General features: G+C 39.6%; 1 protein-coding gene across 2 annotated transcripts in view; it reads left to right on the top strand.

The window, feature by feature from the left end:
• The window catches only part of AK5 (adenylate kinase 5), a 263,180-nt gene that overhangs the window by 189,973 nt on the left and 54,081 nt on the right, over nt 1-19,126 (top strand). For both annotated transcript variants that reach the window (XM_010857602.1, XM_010857603.1), the window contains exons 9-10: nt 2,147-2,189; nt 4,510-4,554. In XM_010857602.1, the coding sequence (XP_010855904.1) occupies nt 2,147-2,189; nt 4,510-4,554 (88 nt within the window). The remainder of the gene's footprint in view (nt 1-2,146; nt 2,190-4,509; nt 4,555-19,126) is intronic.

Raw genomic sequence — 19,126 nt, 5'->3', positions numbered from 1 at the left:
ACCAGGCTCCTCTGTCCATGAGATGTCCCAGGCAAGAATACTGGAGTGGGTTGCATTTCCTTCTCCAGGGCATCTTCCTGACCCAGGGATCGAACCTGAGTCTCCTGCATTGGCAGGCAGAGTCTTTACTGCTGAGCTACCTGGGAAGCCCTTGGCCAGGTGAGCAACAGGACACTCACAGATCCATGATGGTAGCCAAGCTGATGGGACTAGCCAGGCTATATGGTAGGGGATGTGGTTTTCATCCCAACCCTGGCCTCACTAAGGACATGACGACATGGTCATGAACCCCTCATGTGACCACTAACTATCAATTTCCTCATCTGTAAAATAGGGACAGGGGATGGTAGAAATGGATTATACCATCCCTATACTTTCAGCTGAAAAATGGAATGATCTCAATAACAGAAGTAGGGGGAGGCTCACTGAGGAATAATGGACTTTTTTTCTATTCATGGAAAGGAGTTCATTAATGTAAATGTGTCCTTGAATAACCACTCCATTGAATCTTCTTCTCTCACCTGGAATAGCTCTGGATACACAGGCAAATCTAAGAAGACAGGCAGTAAAGTTGCCCTGAAGGCATATGTTCTAAAAAAGGATTGCAACGCTCTGTTTTCAGACAAAGTGCTTTTGTGGCAGTTTATCTAAATGGAGCATTAATGCAACCCAGCAACCTCATTTAACTGACTCCTATATCGTAGCAAATTAGAGGCAAGAGGCCAGAGCAAAGCATGAGCCAAAGGTTGTCCCTGAAAAACTATACAATATCTAGGGAGAATGGTTTGGAAAATCTATCAGCTTATAAATATGTTTATTCTTTGCACAGCCCCCTCTCTGGGAATTTATCCTACAAGTATGTACATATGAAATGCCATTTATGTGAGTTTATTCTTTGTTCTACTTTTTGAAAAATAGTCCAAGATTGCAAGCAACTCAGTGGTCCATCAATAAAGAACTAGTTAGAAATAATAACAACTATGGTACCTTTCATACGGTAGAATACTGTGTAACCAAGAACATCTGTACTGGTACAGAAACTTCTCCAGAATATATTGATAAGTGAGAAAGCAAAGGGAAGAATAGTGTTATCATAGATTAGCATGTGTTTTATAAACATATGTGCACATGTAATGTTTGCTTCTTTCTGTGTAGTGGAGGGGATAAGATTCTATACTTACACTCAAGTGTATCCGTAGATATCTGGAAATCAACTTTTGTGTGTACGGAAAGATAAAAAAAAAAAAAAACCCTGTGAGTGGTTACCTACTAGCAATGAGGAAGTGAGAAAATGGGGTGTATGGAGACACAGGTAGGAGTGAGGAATCTCGCCAGTACCTCTTTTAAAGCTAATTTTTATTGGAGTATAGTTACTTTGAATTGTTGTGTCAGTTTCTACTGTACAGCAAAATGAATCAGCCATACATATACACGTATCCCCTCCCTTTTGGACTTCCTTCTCATTCAGGTCACCAGTCATTAATCACCAATGCAATTTTACAAATTTTCTTTCTGGATTTTTCCCCAAACACCATGTATTTTTCTATAAGGAGAATGGAGTAACTGTTTGATTAAAAATGAAAATGAAAATTTTAAAGGGAGGCAATCAAATCTGGTCATTCCAACTTCCTTTATTTTATGCTTTCGTTCCGGGATTAGCAAAGTATGGCTGGTGGCTAAATAGTGAGACCACATGGCTCCCAATGCTGAAAATGTTTACTCTCTGGTGCTTTCCAGAAAGTTTGCTAAGTCTAGCTGTAAATCATGGAGTTATTTGTGAAGCAGCTGTGACTCCACCTATCAGTGAGCTTCAAGTCCTTAAGGGTTTTGTCTTCTTTACATCAGCTTTTCTGACCACAGGTAGTTATGCACGAAGGAAAAGAAGGCATGATATTGTACCAGTTACAAGGAGCATTAACTCTGGACACAAACAGCCCAGGTTGAAGCCCAGGCTTTGTTCCTCGCTATGTGACTGTGAGCAGCTAACTTCTTGATATAAGTATGGTTTTCATCTGTAAAAGGTGGGCAGTTATGGTACCTCTTTCACAGAGCCGTTTGGAAGGTTAAGTATATTCATCTCGGCAAGAAGTTTAGCACAATGCTTGTTGGTATTATCATCTAATATTTTTATTTTTTTAATAAACAGGGTGATGACCAGTTAAATGTGTTTGGAGAAGACACCATGGGAGGTGAGTTTCCTTTACTGATCAGACTAAAGTTGTCATTTTAGTAGCTCTGAGCATATCTTTTTTATTAAACACCACTAAGAGATAATAACCTACCAAGAGCATGTACTTTTTTCCCTCAGCCAGGGATCATGATTATGATTGGAATTCTGGATTTCTCCCCTCTTGGTCCATGTAAAGAACCAAAGTGATGCCTTACTAAGTGATGTATTTCCTCACCTCCCAGAGGACATGAGCCCCGAGATGCTCAGTGAAGAGAGGATGCTCAAAGAGTTCATGCTCTTTGTAACTGGTAAAAATGTTTGAAAAACACAACACCCAATCCTCTTTGGAAGATTCACATATATAAGAGCACAGCAAGGCTCCCACATGTCCTGCAGGAAAGAGAACTGGCTAACTTTAATTCAACATTCTTCAAATTTTATTAGAAGAATGTCTAATAAAAGTCCTTTTTTAGACTTTTAAGTCTAAAAAGTGAAAGTGAAAGTCCTTTTCCTGCATAATGTTGCTCCTCTGTAGTGTGCCATTGGGATACAACCTAAGAATCACCCAAATTATACTACTTCATAATTTTGTCACATTAAAAGTCTTGCCAAAACTAAAAACAAAAAACCGTTATTAGCTCCACATGGAACTGGAAATAGAAAATAACATACATTTGACTTTGTCCAAAGAAGATAACATTTATGATTGCTCTAGGAAAATTACCTTCTAACATTTCTACTCTGTAATAAATGTTGTTATAATTATGGTCCATGGAAATATATTTACATTGACTGTGAGCACATACAAGTAAGTGAATTGGCTTTCTAAACAACCCCAGCTCTAATCTTGCTGATCCATGAGCATGAGAAGGTAGATAGAGTGTCATTTGATGATAATGGCAAGAGCAGTATGTGAAGATTGCAGTCACCCAATGACATCATGGTGATTCATGGGAAAAAGGCACTTAAACATAAGCCAAGTGCAAATAATCAACTCAGTCCCAACTGGAGAGGGATTGACTGATTGCTGAATAAAGTCTCCTTTTTTCCTGGTTACAGAATTAACACACATTCATGTGGAAAACTTTTTAAGGTAGAAAATAAGAGCCATCTAAAACCTTATGACCTCTAAATCAGCACAGTTAACATTCTGGTTTATTTTTATTCCAGTGTATTGTCTATATACCTACTTTTACATAGCTGAGAATACATGTGTATATACAAACATTATCTCCAATATTTTGTGCTTATCATAACATAAGCATGTTCCCGTGTCATTAAAAACTTCATATAAACTTAATTTGTAATGACCACATTATCTGAATGTATCATCATTCTTTGTTAAAACTGGACTAATATAGAACCATACTACTAATAGTAATAATAATAGCAACCACTGTCCTACATTATAAATAGATTAAAAGTTGCTCAATTCCATAACAGTAAACTAAAAAAAAGTAAACTGAAAGTCTGAAGAACTTGAAATGACTATTTGGCCCAACATGTTGAGAGCATTATTCTATCTGCCTTAATGAAAGTGAAAGTGAATGTCACTCAGTCGTGTCCAACTCTTTGCAAACCCATGGACTGCACAGTCCAGAATACTGGAGTGGGTAGCCATTCTCTTCTCCAGGGAATCTTCCCAACTCAGGGATCGAACCCAGGTCTCCCACATTGCCTTAATGGAAGGCTCCAGATAATATAGAATTTTCCCATCACCATGGGCTATTCTGTAAAAAGAATGAAGCGTCTGTTTAATTAAAAAAAAAAAAAAGCCCTTTAGTGTGAAAAACAAATGGTTGCAAAGACCCCCAAGTTCATCTTTTGCTTCTATTTCCAGCTCTTTCTCCCTTTTCTTCTTCCTCTTCTACCCTGAACTCAATTCTTCACGCACCACTCTCTCCCCCTCCCAACTGCCCCCTCTCTCTACTACCTCTGTCTCTGGTGAAGTTGGGCCTTTCACTCACTCAATAGTGGATTCCTGCCGAAATGTAGCATTGTGTATATAAATAAACACCTCCTGACACCACATGACAACTGGAAATCTTTTAGGGCTCCACAGACTCTATAGAGTTTTGCACTTTGCCAAAAATCCCTAATCATTTCTTTGTCTTAAAGCAGTGGCTCCCAAGATTTAGTTCTCACTCACCACCTTTGTAATTTTTGTTTCAGCTCTATGCTCTATTCTATATGTATTATATATATAGACAGATAGATAGATAATACTGTATACTATAATACAGAATAGAATATTATATAATACTACACTATACATTATAAAACCAGGGTTTCAATACAGTTTTTCTTGGTGTATAACTTAAATTATTCTTATTTTAAAGGTTTCATGGAAGACTTGAAAAAGTGTAAAATTATTTTCATGATTGGTGAGTAACAGCTCTCAAATTTTCAGTTGTAACTGCTGATTATAACAATGTGGTACAGAAGGAAGACTATTCATTTCTCAACCGTTTTTGAAGACCTGCACCTTTTTTAGTCAAGATTATACCCCTGAGGATTCCATATTTTTCCTCTCATTTATACAGTTTTATATTGCTCTGGCTTTGTGTCTTTTCAGCAGAGACAAAGCAGGAGTCTAAGGAATGGCAAACTCCTGAATTTAGTTCTATGATAATAAAATATATTATAATCCCATGGGTAAGAGGATGCCGTCTGTTAAAATCTAACACCTTTTCTGTTTGAACAATGATCTGTTCCTCCCTGAACTATATACATCAGTGACCACACATTCAAATATACCTTAATAACCATACCCTGCATTCCATGTAGCTAACAATAAAAACAATTTTGTTGGTTTTATGCTCTCGTACAGTGAAACTCATTGGGAAACTCATTAAGGGATAACATTCATTTGGGTTTAACCAGCATTTTCTGAACACTTTTCAAGTTCCAAATTATCTCCTTTGGTCCTTACACAATCCTATAGGTTGGCAATCCATCCCTATTACATATCTATTACACAGACAAGAAAAGTGAGCCTCAGAAGTTTAAGGACCTTGTCCAAGGTCATAGAGCTAATTAGTGTGAGAGCCAGATTTCCAGTTTTTCTCATGGGAATAAATGGGTCTAGTTGTGCAGCATTAAAACTACACAGAATAGGACAAAGCGTTGTCAGAGAACCTCCGAAAACTTAGTGCTTTTCCTTCTAGTTCCTGAAGTCTACAGAAAAGTTAATATACCCACCCGTACATTTTTCAGAAAATACCTATTTATATTCAGAAATAATGAAAAGGTCCACACCTCCTCAGTGAGTGGGGAAAAAAAAAAAACAACAGTTATCATCACCCTAGAAAAATAATCAGATACACTTAGAATCTTACACTCTGAAGTCAGGATGCTTCCTTGGAAATCTCTCAGTACATCTCCCTCATTTTCAGATGAGGAAACTGAGTCCCAGAGACTTTAAGGGATTTGATCAATGTCATGCTAACAACTAGTGGCAGAAAGGAGATCAGGGTCCATGGCTGTAGTTCCCCATTCCAGGGCCTTCCGCATCCCACCACCAATTTATGTGGGTTGCCACCCCAGACTGTCCACCATGTTTAATCAGCCACCAGCTACTTACTGAAAATTGGACCTGTGCTGGACAGTGAGCAGGGATCACAGAGCTTCCATCTTAGAGGAAAAGGAGAACTTATCAAATTATTATCACACACCTTGAAAAGCATCAGGAAGGAAACAAAGAGCTGAAACAGTGAACAAGTTAGGTAGAGTGTTTGGGGTAAAAAATGGGTAATCAGGAAAGGCCCTGTGGAAGTGATATTTAAGCAGGCAACTAAAAGAAGCGATGGGTGACTGAAAAGATTAGTAGGAGGTGAGAGGAAGAATTCTAGCCAAGAGAACAGCGTTGTCTAAGTGCTGAGAATTCTTAAGCTCAACTGAGTTTTGTTCCTGACCTGCTTGTCTCTAGCTGACCTTAGTCCAGGGAGCTGGATGGACTGTTGTTGCACTTATTCCACATTCTTTTCAGAAACTTGAAGCACATTATATCTACTCCTTACTGAAGAGAAGCTCACATCACAATCTTGAAGGAAATTCCCCTTTCCACACAAATTTTAATTAATTACCTCGGCATCTAGACTATACACAATAAATTATACTTTTTCTGTTCAGCTTTTATCTTAGGGGCCAAATAGGAAGAGGGGAGACTTTCTAAACTTGAAGTTCAGGAATCCAAAGATTGAGTCTTTACTATCACATAGAAGTCTGTATTTTTAATAATACAAAAAGAAGCTTTTAAAAATAGTACAGCATATTTTGTGGTTGTTGTTATTGTCTCTGGGAATAATATTATTTCAGATTCACCTGTTGTTTAGCACTATAGTTGAATTTCGATTGTATTTTCAAATACTGCTTCTATCTAGCCAGGTCTAGCTAAAGATCTCAGCTCACCTGTTACTAACTTTGTGCCCTTCAGAAAATGAAATAGTATGATATAAATATGGCATCAGACAAACCTTAAGACCCTCAAGGGTCCACAGACCACACTAAGAACTGCTTCCCTGAATAAAGGATTTATTTTTATATGTATATATATCAACCAAACTCTCCTGTACTTCAACTTGTTATTCAGTCACTGTTATAGTAAAAAAAAAAAAAAAATTTCAGCTTACTGTTTGCACTGTAGAAGGTACAAAGCAACTGCAATAAAAGAAAAAAAGATGGTTCTTCTTCTAGGCTGCTTACTGGATTCTGCTTGAAAATTAACACCTTTGTTCTAAATACAGTTAAGCTTTGAATAGCACAGCTTTGTACTGCCCAGAACCACTTATGCACTGATTTTTTTTAATAGTAAATACTACAGTATTACCTAGCCCAGGTTGGGTAAATCCACTGATTCAGAATCATGGAGTCATAGGAACAAAGTATTCAGAGAGCTGACAATCCAAGTCATACATGGATTGTCAACTGTGTGGCGGGGGGTGTGGAGGCATATAGCACCCCTATAGCACCCCACGCATTGTTCAAGGGTCAACAGTACTTTCTCAGCAGATGGCAGGATGGTATTTTAAGGCTGTATTGTTGCAGGTCAATTTGTAGCTCATAAAAACACTCAGGATGCCATCGATATACCCATAACAGTTTTGATGAGCTTTAATCCACAAGAGTCAGCTTCCCCTTTTCCACGTGTCTTCCCCTTTTCCACTCCACCCACACGAGTCTGCAACCCCAAGCCCACCTGCACCGCTATTATCTCTTGAAGTTCCCTCACTTTTGCCAGTCCTCTCTCTTAAAATGTCTTCTCCCCTGGCTAATTCTGCTCCAAAGTCAGGTCTCTGTGTGGAGTGAAAGTCACTCAGTCATCTCCAACTCTTTGCGGCCCCATGGACTACAGAGTCCATGGAATTCTCCAGGCCAGAATACTGGAAAGGGTAGCCTTTCCCTTCTCCAGGGAATCTTCCCACCCAGGGATCAAACCCAGGTGTCCCGCATTACAGGCGATTCTCTACCAGCTGAGCCACCAGGGAAGCCTGTCTCTGTGAGGTCTTCTCTAATCTCTAGCCTTCCTCCTCTGTGCTCCTCCATCCCTGTGTCTGCATCACTCATTTAGATGCCCCAGAATGACTAATATTCGCTGGAACAATGAATTTTTTAGGAAGCAGTGTGGTCAGTTTCCATAACAACTGAAATAGCAGTTAGAATTCCTGGACTGGAACTGACAGACAGGTTGCTGCTGTTGTAGCTGCTTCTGGCAGGATAGCTTTTAGGTTAATTGTGAGCCTAATCAGACACTTCTTATACCATATGGCTGCTGCCTTCTTACAGAGAACAAGCAACACCAACTCCTCTCCATCCTCAAGCTGGCTATTTCTTGCTCATTTGCAAAATAGTTTTAAGTGGGGACAAGTAATTGCACTGCCTGCCATCTGAGTCAAAAAAGTGTTCAGGGAGAGTGTACCGTCTGGACCAAAGGGAAAGTGACGAAGATGGACCTTGTTAGCCCTTTGAATGTTGTGTGACTATTACAACCTCTTTGTTCATGAAGAACAGAGTTCTGTATCTATTTATAGAGAAATGCCTTCCAAAGACTAGATAAGGGATCTCACAGGATAAAGCCTGATGATCAAAAAGATTGAAAAAGATTCTAAGGTTGCTCACAAACAAGATATAAGGACAATGCTGATGTACAAGACTGGGATGCAATCATTGTCGAAAACAGAAAATTATTTGGAAAATGTAAAAATATCATAAAGATGACATCCCATTAACAGGCTCCTACAGTTTTTCACAACCTTTTCTGGTATATTTCTTTCCTTTTTTCTTTTATAAATGTCTCAATCATTATCTTGCTATTATCCAAACTATTTTGGCTTCTTTTACTCTTCTCTGCTTTTCATGGCCTGCCTATTCCCCAAATGTAACATAGCCTAAATTCCCATTAATCTGTACCCAAAGCCTTGGTAGAAGTGCTTCAGTTTGGACAATCATCTCATGTTACAGGTGAAGTGAGAGACTTCAGTTCAGTTCACTTCAGTCGTTCAGTCGTGTCCAACTCTTGCGACCCCATTAATTGCAGCACGCCAGGCCTCCCTGTCCATCGCCAACTCCAGGAGTCCACCCAAACCCATGTCCATCGAGTCAGTGATGCCATCCAACCATCTCATCCTCTGGTGTCCCCTTCTCCTCCTGCCCTCAATCTTTCCCAGCCTCAGGGACTTTTCCAATGAGTCAGCTCTTCGTATCAGGTGGCCAAAATATTGGAGTTTCATCTTCAACAGCAGTCCTTCCAATGAAGACCCAGAACTGATCTCCTTTAGGATGGACTGGTTGGATCTCCTTGCAGTCCAAGGGACTCTCAAGAGTCATCTCCAACACCACAGTTCAAAAGCATCAATTATTCGGTGCTCAGTTTTCTTTATAGTCCATCTCTCACATCCATACATGACCACTGGAAAAACCATAGCCTTGACTAGATGGACCTTTGTTGGCAAACTAACATCTCTGCTTTTTAATATGCTGTCTAGGTTGGTCATAACTTTCCTTCCAAGGAGTAAGCATCTTAATTTCATGGCTGCAATCACCATCTGCAGTGATTTTGGAGCCCAGAAAAATAAAGTCTGACACTGTTTCCACTATTTCCCCATCTATTTGCCATGAAGTGATGGGACCAGATGCCATGATCTTTGTTTTCTGAATGTTGAGCTTTAAGCCAACTTTTTGACTCTCTTTCAGTTTCATCAAGAGGCTCTTTAGTTCTTCTTCACTTTCTGCCATAAGGGTGGTGTCATCTGCATATCTGAGGTTATTGATATTTCTCCCGGCAATCTTGATTCCAGCTTGTGCTTCCTCCAGCCCAGCATTTCTCATGATGTACTCTGCATATAAGTTAAATAAGCAGACTACTGGCATAATAATCAAGACATCATTCAATGGCTGTGGCTTTCAGGATAGCAGGAACACAGGTGGCCTTGTGTATTTTGGTATTGGTGCTCATCCACTGCTTTTACAGAGTAAGCTTTGGGAAGTACTTGTGTAATATTTTGTGTTACTCTGTGCATTTTCTAACCACTGCCCTACTTTTCCTATTTACTTCCTGGAGAAAGATTAGACAAATGAGAATTTTTGCTTAAAATCTATTATCTCAATGCCTGTCATTTTACTGTGGTCTATTGTGATTTCACAGTTGACCTCTTATTAAAGAACAAGAATAAATCTAATTTTTAGCAAGGATTTTCTTGGGGATCAGGTTAACATTTTTGGTAGAACTGACTCGGATATTTGGTCAAATTACAAATGGAAACCAAATCTGATTATTTTAACTTGATCGAGCTATAATAGAAACCAATATTTATTGCACACTTACTTAATACACAGCAGGCACTGTATAAAATGCTTTATAATGTTATCTTGCTTAATACTTGTATCCACTCTCTGGAATATTATCACCATCCTACTTTTCCAGTAAGACATCAGAGAGTTAAGTAATTTGCAAATAAATGGTGGATCCAGGGTCAAAAGCTTGGATTTTATTATTAACAAAGATGCTGCCAGTTGTTTTCCTTGAAGTGACCAACTTACTTTATTACTTTTCTAGAAAATGTCTGCCAGATACTCAAGTCTGAAAAACCAGAGTTTTATCAGCCATTCAGTCTTTCAGAAGGGAAAAATGCGTTCAACTAAAAAAACAGCTAGTTCCACAACTCAAGCAATCACACGGTGCTTTTCTTGAGAAAACCATTAAATGTACCTGGTGTGCTGAAGTATCGACACGTCTTCCCATTTTGTTACACAAAATATTACAGTGACAAGTATTTAAGGGTCAACATTAAACTTTTTCATTGCATCATCAAGAGCATTCTTAAGTAAAACTGGCAATTTTTTTTCTTTCTTTCTTTCACGGTGAGTTTATGGTGGTGAAGAATACTAGAATAATTGGCTTTTATTGGCACTGCAGGTTTACAGCCAGTGCTTTTTCACCATCAGTGAAAAGCAAATAACCTCTTAGTGTTGTAATGAAAACAGGGGACCAGAGTCTGTGAACCACACTTTGAGAAACCTGGGGTTAATTGGATTTGGGGGAGCGTTGTTGAGCAGCTGTATGAAAAACCCCCAGACTTAGGGTTTGGAAGATCTTGGAGGAAAATAGTCCCTTGTGCCTTGTTTTGACTTGTCCTTTGAAAAGCAAAGAACCTTACAAATAGGAGGAAGTGGTCAGGAAAAAGGGGTGCATCTCCTGAAAGTCCCCCTTTCTCTGGGCTCCTGTGGGTCTGGAAAGGTTCTGAATGTTTCTCTGTACCCAGTGGTGCAAGGGAGGCCTGAAAAGAAAGTGTGGGTGCTTGTTAGAGCTGGGAAAGAGGAATGCATCAGGAGGTCCGCTGGAGACTCCAGAGCAGGGCTGAATGGAAGGTAGAGGGGACGCCTCAGGGCCCAACAGCACTGGCAAGACTAGGACTAGAGGAAGAGCAAAGAAAACCCTCCAAACGGGAGACAGCCCTGACTTGGAGACTGAACTTTGAGCTTGTCTAAGTCCGTTTGGGCTTGGACATGGCATAGACTAAAAAGCAGAAACTTGTTTCTCACTGTTCTAGAGACAGGAAATGCAAGATCAGAACATCAACAGATTCAGTGACTGGCAAGAACCCATCTCCTGGCTCCTATGTATCCATCTTCTCACAGTGTCCTTACATGGTGGAAGGGGCTCGGGAGCTCTCTGCAGCCTCTGAGCCACCAGGGAGGCCCCAAGTAATAGGTAATAGCTTAACTGTGATTATTGTTGTTTAGCCCCTAAGTCGTGTCTGACTCTAAATTATTCACCTCTTCATTATGTTATGTTGTTGGTTTATAACATAATGCTTATTAATGTATTAGTTTGTAATATAATGTGTGCTCAGTCCTGTCTAACTCTTTGTGGTCCTATGGATATGTAGTACCAGGCTCCTCTGTCCATGGAATATTCCAGGCAAGAATACTGGAGTGAGTTGCCATTTCTTCCTCCAGGGGAACTTCCTGACCTAGACATCGAATCCACGTCCCTTGCATCTCCTGCTTGGCAAGTGGATTTTTTACCACTAACCCTATTCACGGGGCTTCTTTGGTGGCTCAATGGTAAAGAATCTGCCTGCTAATCCAGGAAACATAGGTTAGATCCCTGGGTCAGGAAGGTCCCCTGGAGAAAGAAATGGAAACCTACTCTAGTATTCTTGCCTGGAAAATCCCATGGAGAGAGGAGTCCAGCAGGCTACAGTCCAAAAGTCAGACAAGACTTAGCAACTAAACAACAAGAATCCTATTCATGAAGGCTCCACCCTCATGACCTCAACACCTGCCAAAGGCTCCACCTCCTAATACCATCACATGGGCCCTTAGGATTTAACATAGGAGTTGGGAGAAGGACACAAAGAACTGGACCATCAAGATTTCTGACTATCAGAAATCACTAGATTAGACTAAGAAAACCCACACTAGACTTGGTTGAGTTTCCACTATGAAGAAAAAACACCCAACTCATGAGCTAGGCTGGGCTCACATAGAGAAATATTCCCATGTGACTCCAAGGCCCGGCTGCCCTAACTGTGAGAGATCATGCCGTTCTAGACATAGTCGTGTGATCGCCTCAGCTCTTTCTCCCCTGAAGGGGCCCAGGTGAGTGTTGACACTCACTCTGACCAACACCTATATTTTCAAAGTCCAGGCCATTCAAGATGGGAGTAATGGAAGAGAAACATTGGGCCACTTTCCAAGACAACCTCAGTTACATTTACACACCAGTGGATATCTTTCTAATGTTGGAGAAATGCAGGCATTGTGTGCTGACAATAAACCTACTTAATTATATAAACCTTTTCACTGCAAAAAAACTCTAAGTATGGTTTGGCTAGAACAAAACACTTTCTTCACTTAAACAGATCAAATTAATAAAGGGTTCACTATGCTTAAACAACTGTGAGGTTCAAAGAGACATTAAACAATCCTTGGAACACTGCATGACATGGCATAAGGGTTTTTTCCCACATTTTTAAAATTACTTCCTCAAAGGAAATAAAAATGTTGCTGAGTTAGTGGAGTCCTCCAGGAGGACTAATTATTGCTAACAAAGGAAAGAGCACAGGTGAGTAAGTTTTACCAGGTAAAGTGAAGATCTCACAGCCTCATACTCACTGTCTCCCTACCCACTTATTGAGATCTTTTTGAAAATACCATTAACTCACAGACAGAGTCACCTCATGAAGTTTTAGGTACTGAGCCTGTTCACTCAGTCAAGGCCATGTCTTCAGGCTTAACTCACTGAAAGCCCCCTTTTGCTTGTTCCAAGACTCACGAAGAATGGTCAGTGGACACTGGCAGACACTACAGACTCAAAACCCAGCACTGGCGATGAGAGAACACCCAAAATCCTGTGTTTGTGTCCAGGCCATGTGTGCCCTTGAACCTATCCCTTAGCCTCTCTATAACATAATTATTCTCCAGTTTGTGGGTTGTCCACTGAAGGTGTGAGATTTTATTAAATCTTGAGTCTGCACCTCCAACAGTCTCGTCATGGTTCTGTCTTTATGTCTTTAGCTGTAGTGGAACTTTTCTGGTAGGATTAAGTCTTTTTCAACAATGGTCATTCTGCAGAGTGATATGATTTTGGTATGCTCGTGAGAGGAGATGAGCTTAGGGTCCTTCTACTCTGCCATCTTGGACACTCCCCTCCTAGCCTCTCTGGATTTCTTTTACATGGCAAATTAATATTGGTCTCTGTTTGCCCCAAGTTTGAGTAGCCAATGAGTTGACACATTGCCAATTGTTTTCTCAACTGGAAGCATGTACAATAGAGACATGACCCCAGGGAAATGAAGTGTGAAGGCAACTGAATAAGCCAAAGTTCCCATCCTCTACCTCAAAAATATTTTATTTACCACATAGCAATATTAAAACTAACATATAATGAGGACTTACTATGTTCCATACACTGTGGCATCTTTATACATATTATATTATTTAATCCTCAGACCAATCATCAGTACTCATATTCTTCCCCATTTTACTGTTGAAGGAATGGTTTAGGAAGGTTAAGTAACTTTCCTCTCAGAACAAGTTTTTCAGACTTCAAAGCACATGCTCTAGAAGCATATGTAAATATATGATGAGGAGGCCAAAATCTAGGTGAAGTTGTAAGAATATGGTAGATGAGGGAAGAGTTTGCCATAATTATTTTAATAAGTACTTCAATTTTCCGTTTTACTTTGTTCCTTTATATCTAGCTATTGATGTCTGAAAACAATGACAAAATAATGACAAATGCATATCGATGAAAAGAACTCTGAGTGCCCCAGCTATGTCTCTACCAGTTATGTGAAATCCCATTTTTTGGTAAAAGCACTTTTTAAATTTTACTTTTTTAATTGGAGTATAATTGCTTTACAATGCCATTTTAGTTCCTGCAGTACAATAGCGTGAATCAGCAATGTGTAAACATACGTCCTGTCCCCCTTGAGCCTCCCTCCTGCACCCCCTCTTCCCACCCCTCTAGGTCGTCACTGAGCACCAGGCTGAGCTCCCTGTGTTATACAGCAGCTTCCTACCAGCTATCTGTTTTACACATGATAGTGCATATAAGTCAGTGCTACTTTCTCAATTCCTCTCACCCTCTCCTTCCCCCTCTGTGTTCACAAACCCGTTCTCTATGTCTGCATCTCTATTCCTGCCCTGTAAATAGGTTTATTAGTAGCATTTTTGTAGATTCTATACATATGCATTAATATACAATATTTATCTTTCTCTTTCTGACTTACTTTACTCTGTATGACAGACTCTAGGTTCATCCACATCACTACAAATGACTCGATTTCATTTCTTTTTATGGCTGGGTAATACTCCACTGTACATATGTACCACATCTTCTTTATCCATCTTCTGTCAATGGAAATTTAAGTTGTTTCCATGTCCTGGCTATTGTAAGTAATGTTGCAATTAACACTGGGGTACATGTGTCTTTTTGAATTATGGCTTTCTCAGGGCATATGCCCAGGAGTCAGATTGCTGGGTCATATGGTAGTTTGATTCCTAGTTTTTTAAGAAATCTCCATTGTGTTCTCCATAGTGGTTGTATCCATTTACATTCCCACCAATTATGCAAGAGGTTCCCTTTTCTCCACATCCTCTCCAGCATTTATTGTTAGTAGATTTTTTTGATGATGGCCATTCTGACCACTGTGAGGTGATATCTAATGAAATTATGTATTAACTTCAAAAGAGAAAGCAATTTGAACCCATGAAATTATTTGAATCATTACCGAACCCCTCCCAAAGCACAATGATTTCAGAATATACATTGCATCTTTTACTAAGACATATTGTGAGTATCTTTTTGTGAGCCCCATGAAAACTGTTTCCGAAGGCCAAGGGCAACAACTAGCAAATATTTGAGGATTTGGTGCTGGTTGGACCTGAGGAAGCTTGGTGCTTCTGGGGTTTTTTCCTGGGTTAGACGGAGCCCTTGACTCCGTATTAATCTCAATGATTCAGTACTGAGGTGAAAGAAAAAATAGCCTATGCTAAATGATACATAGACTTTAAGGGGGTTGCTTAAACTCCCCTAATGATAAATCTGTTCCCCTGCCACTAATTAAATTCTTCCATTAGGTATATATATATTTTGGGGTTACGTTCATTAGTTCATTTGACATCTTTTTTGAGTTTCTGCTATATATCAACAAAATGATAGACTTAAGCTTACAAAGATGAGAGGCAAGGCTTCCTGGTCTCAAGGAGTTTGTGCTGTGGAAAGGTGACAAAGAATAGCTTGGTACATGCAGTGGTAGAAACATAGGTGGTGGAGAGAAAGACGGAGTGGGGATGATGGGGTGGGGAGGGGGCATCAGAACTGTGTCCTGAGGGAGAAAAGCAATTGGCCAAGTGCAAGTGGGAAAAAAACTTGGGATGGGCCTATGGCACAGAGAGGGAACAAGTGTGCAAGAGGGAGCCCCAGACGTGAGGGGGTAGAAAGTGGCAAGAGATGCCATTCAAGGAGATAAGGAATGTGGGAAGAAGTGGATTTGGGGGAGTCATAAAGAGTTCAGTTTTACACATTTCAAAATTGAGATGTTAATGGGACATCCAGAAGTAAAGTCCATTAAACAAGAGGTTTTTGAGATCTGGTACCTAGAATGCAAGTTCTGGCTGTAGATAGAGACATGGAATTCAGCAGGACAGCAATGTTAGGTGAGGCCATGTATGCAGGAGAGATCACCCAATGGGCTTGAGTAGAAGGAGGCTAGAGGAAATTTGAGATCTGGAGGCTTGGAAATACCTCTGCCAGAGCCAGAGAATGAAAGAGAAAAAAGCAGAAAACAAGAAAAAATGGTGTCATAGAAGGCAAGGGAGGAGATATTTTTCCATCCAGGAAACTTTCAATAAAATATAATGAGGGGACTTCCCTGGAGGTCCATTGGCTATGTCCCCCTGTGCCCTCTTCTATTCACTGCCCCCTGCAAAGAATGTCATAGATATTTTTGAACTTTATATAAATGGAATCGCACTGTATTAGTTTTTATCTGTTTTCTTTCAATATATCATTTTAATGACCACATACTATTTCTTTGTATTGCTATATTATAATGTATTCAGTTTAATGTCATGCATTTTACCAAAATTTTTTTAATTAATTAAAAATGCTGTGGGGACTTCCCTGGCAGTCCAGTGGTTAAGACTCTGCACTTCCAACACAGGGGGCACAGGTTAGATCCCTGACTGAGGAACTGAGATACCATGTGCTGCACAGCACAGCCAAAAATATAAAATTTAAAAATAAAAAAATGTTAATTAAAATAAAATAAAAATGTTGTGAATATCTATATAACAAAAACATTATTTTTCCTCTTAGGATAAATCCACTGACCTGAAAACTTTTAAGACTTTTTATTTATATTACCAAATTGCCCTCTAGAAACATTGCACCAACTTTATATTCTCATCACAGTTTGTAAAACATCCAATTTCCATGGTATGGCCCACAGTTGAACACAAAACCCCAGATGTAATCCAACTAACATCCATGACAAATGCCCCTACCTGTCTCAAATATCCTCACTTCCCTTTACAGTACAAAAATAGACTCCAAACACAAATAGTCTCCAAGTTCTCTGATAAAGACAAAAACAGAATGTTAGTGTTGGAAATGACCTTGGAATTTACCTAGTCCAACAAGCTCATTTTCAGATGAGACTACAAAAGCCCAAAGAGGAGAAATATCACAGCAGACATATTCCCAATGAAAACCAAACCAGAAAATCATGTGTAGGAAAAAAAGCTGCAAAGAAACAAAACAAAATGCATTTGGGGCAGCTGCATTTGGATAGTGATACTGTGGGAGATTTTTCATTTTCTCACTTTTCCGAGTTGTCTAAATCTTCAATAAAGAGCGTGTATTTCTTATACAGTAGAGAAAAATGACTTTATATAAAAGAAGGAAAAAATAGAAAGGAGAAGCTGAGTTTATAAATAGCATATTATAGTCATTAAATGCATGTCTAGTATCACAGTGTGAAAGGGTTACAAGATAGGGAGAAAGGTGGCTTGATAAGTTTAAGAAGATTTTGGAAGAAGAGTATTCTGGAAGAGTATGAAGTTCAAGAATTCATATACGCAAGCAAGCAGAGCCTGAGGAAGCAACTGTTAAAGGGCACCAGTCTGTAAGTGTTGTGTGATTTGTGTCTGGAATAGGCCATGGAGGTCGCTATGTGAAGGACAGGGCTTTTAGTGGCATTTACTTGTGAGCAGTTTGAAAATCTTGTCTCTGTTTGGATGAGGTGAGGTTGGGGTGCTATAAGCTGTAAGAACATCATGGAATGTAAATGTTTAGGAATCACCTTCATAGAGCCTGTGACTTCCTCTCCCCCAAGACCTGAACCTTCCTTGTCTATGTAAGAGGTAGAGTCATGGAATCAAGTTTCAGAGTCTTGTCTTAATTAGACATTTCATATGTCTCGCTAAGGCTGTGATGGTTTTAGCTGAATGAACCACAGAATCACAAACTACTGGAGTTGTCAGAGTAGAGATAAAATTATGTCTCCCAAAAGTCTCTAAGCTAATAACTGGTGGGCCCTGATAGAGTTGCCAGATTTAATCAATAAAAATATTAGACACAATTAAATTTGGATTTTAGATAAGCAATGATAATGTTTACTGTAACTGGAGAGTCTGTGTTTCAGCCGGCAACCCTACTAGTCAATGATGAAAACCCACTGCCTCGTGACTGAAGACTGTTCAGTACTTTTCTGAAAGCAGGCCAGTCTGATTTCCAGAATGGCCTTACATACGAGAGGCTATAGAGCTTAGTGGCTACCAAGGTCAACCTGGCCCTTGGGGTTATTTTTTTCACCTGTATAAAAGAGTTACAAATAGCACCTACTTCACATTGTTGTTGTGAAGATTAAATGAATTATCACAAACAAAACATATAGGAAAGATACTTATTAGGGTCAAATATCAAACATTGTGAACTAAATATCTTTATCTGAACAGTCTGCAGTCACCTGTTGAACTTGTCTCTGACCCACTCCATTGGTATAAAATAGGCTCACAGTCCGGCTCCCAGTATCTCCAGCTTGATGCAAAGAAAACTAAAAGAATCCATCATCTGCAACAGAAGGGATGGCACCGATTTTGATAAGGCAGTAAGGATTCTTATTAACCATTATAGCAAATATTTGGAAAGCTCATCAGTGGCCACAGGACTGGAAAAGGTCAGTTTTTATTCCAATCCCAAAGAAAGGAAATGACAAAAAATGTTCAAACTACCACACAATTGCACTCATCTCACATGCTAGCAAAGTAATGCTCAAAATTCTGCATGCCAGGCTCATGCCAGAATTTCATGTGAACCATGAAATTCCAGATGTTCAAGGTGGATTTAGAAAAGGCAGAGGAACCAGAGATCAAATTGCCAATATCCACTGGATCATCGAAAAAGCAAAAGAATTCCAGAAAAACATCTACTTCTGCTTTATTGATTATGTCAAAGCCTTTCACTGTGTAGATCACAACAAATTGTGGAAAATTCTTAAAGAGATGGGAATACCAGAACACCTTACCTGCCTCCTGAGAAATCTGTATGCAGGCCAAGAAGCAACAGTTAGAACTGGACATGGAACAACACACTGGTCCCAAACTGGGAAAGGAGTATGTCAAGGCTGTATATTGTCACCCTGCTTTTTTAATTTACATGCAGACTACATCATGAGAAATGCTGGGCTGGATGAAGCACAAGCTGGAATCAAGTTTGCCGGGAGAAATATCAATAACCTCAGATATCCAGATGACACCACCTTTACGGCAGAAAGTGAAGAACTAAAGAGCCTCTTGATGAAAGTGAAAGAGAAGAGTGAAAAAGTTGGCTTAAAACTCAACATTCAGAAAACAAAGATCATGGCATCTGGTCCCATCACTCCATGGCAAATAGATGGGGAAATAATGGAAACAGTGAGAGACTTTATTTTCTGGGCTCCAAAATCA

The sequence above is a fragment of the Bison bison genome, unplaced genomic scaffold (assembly GCF_000754665.1).
Source record: "Bison bison bison isolate TAMUID 2011002044 unplaced genomic scaffold, Bison_UMD1.0 scf7180017864382, whole genome shotgun sequence".
NCBI lineage: Eukaryota > Metazoa > Chordata > Mammalia > Artiodactyla > Bovidae > Bison > Bison bison.
Note: the sequence above shows the minus strand (reverse complement) of the source record. Positions and strands in the feature narration are given on the sequence as shown.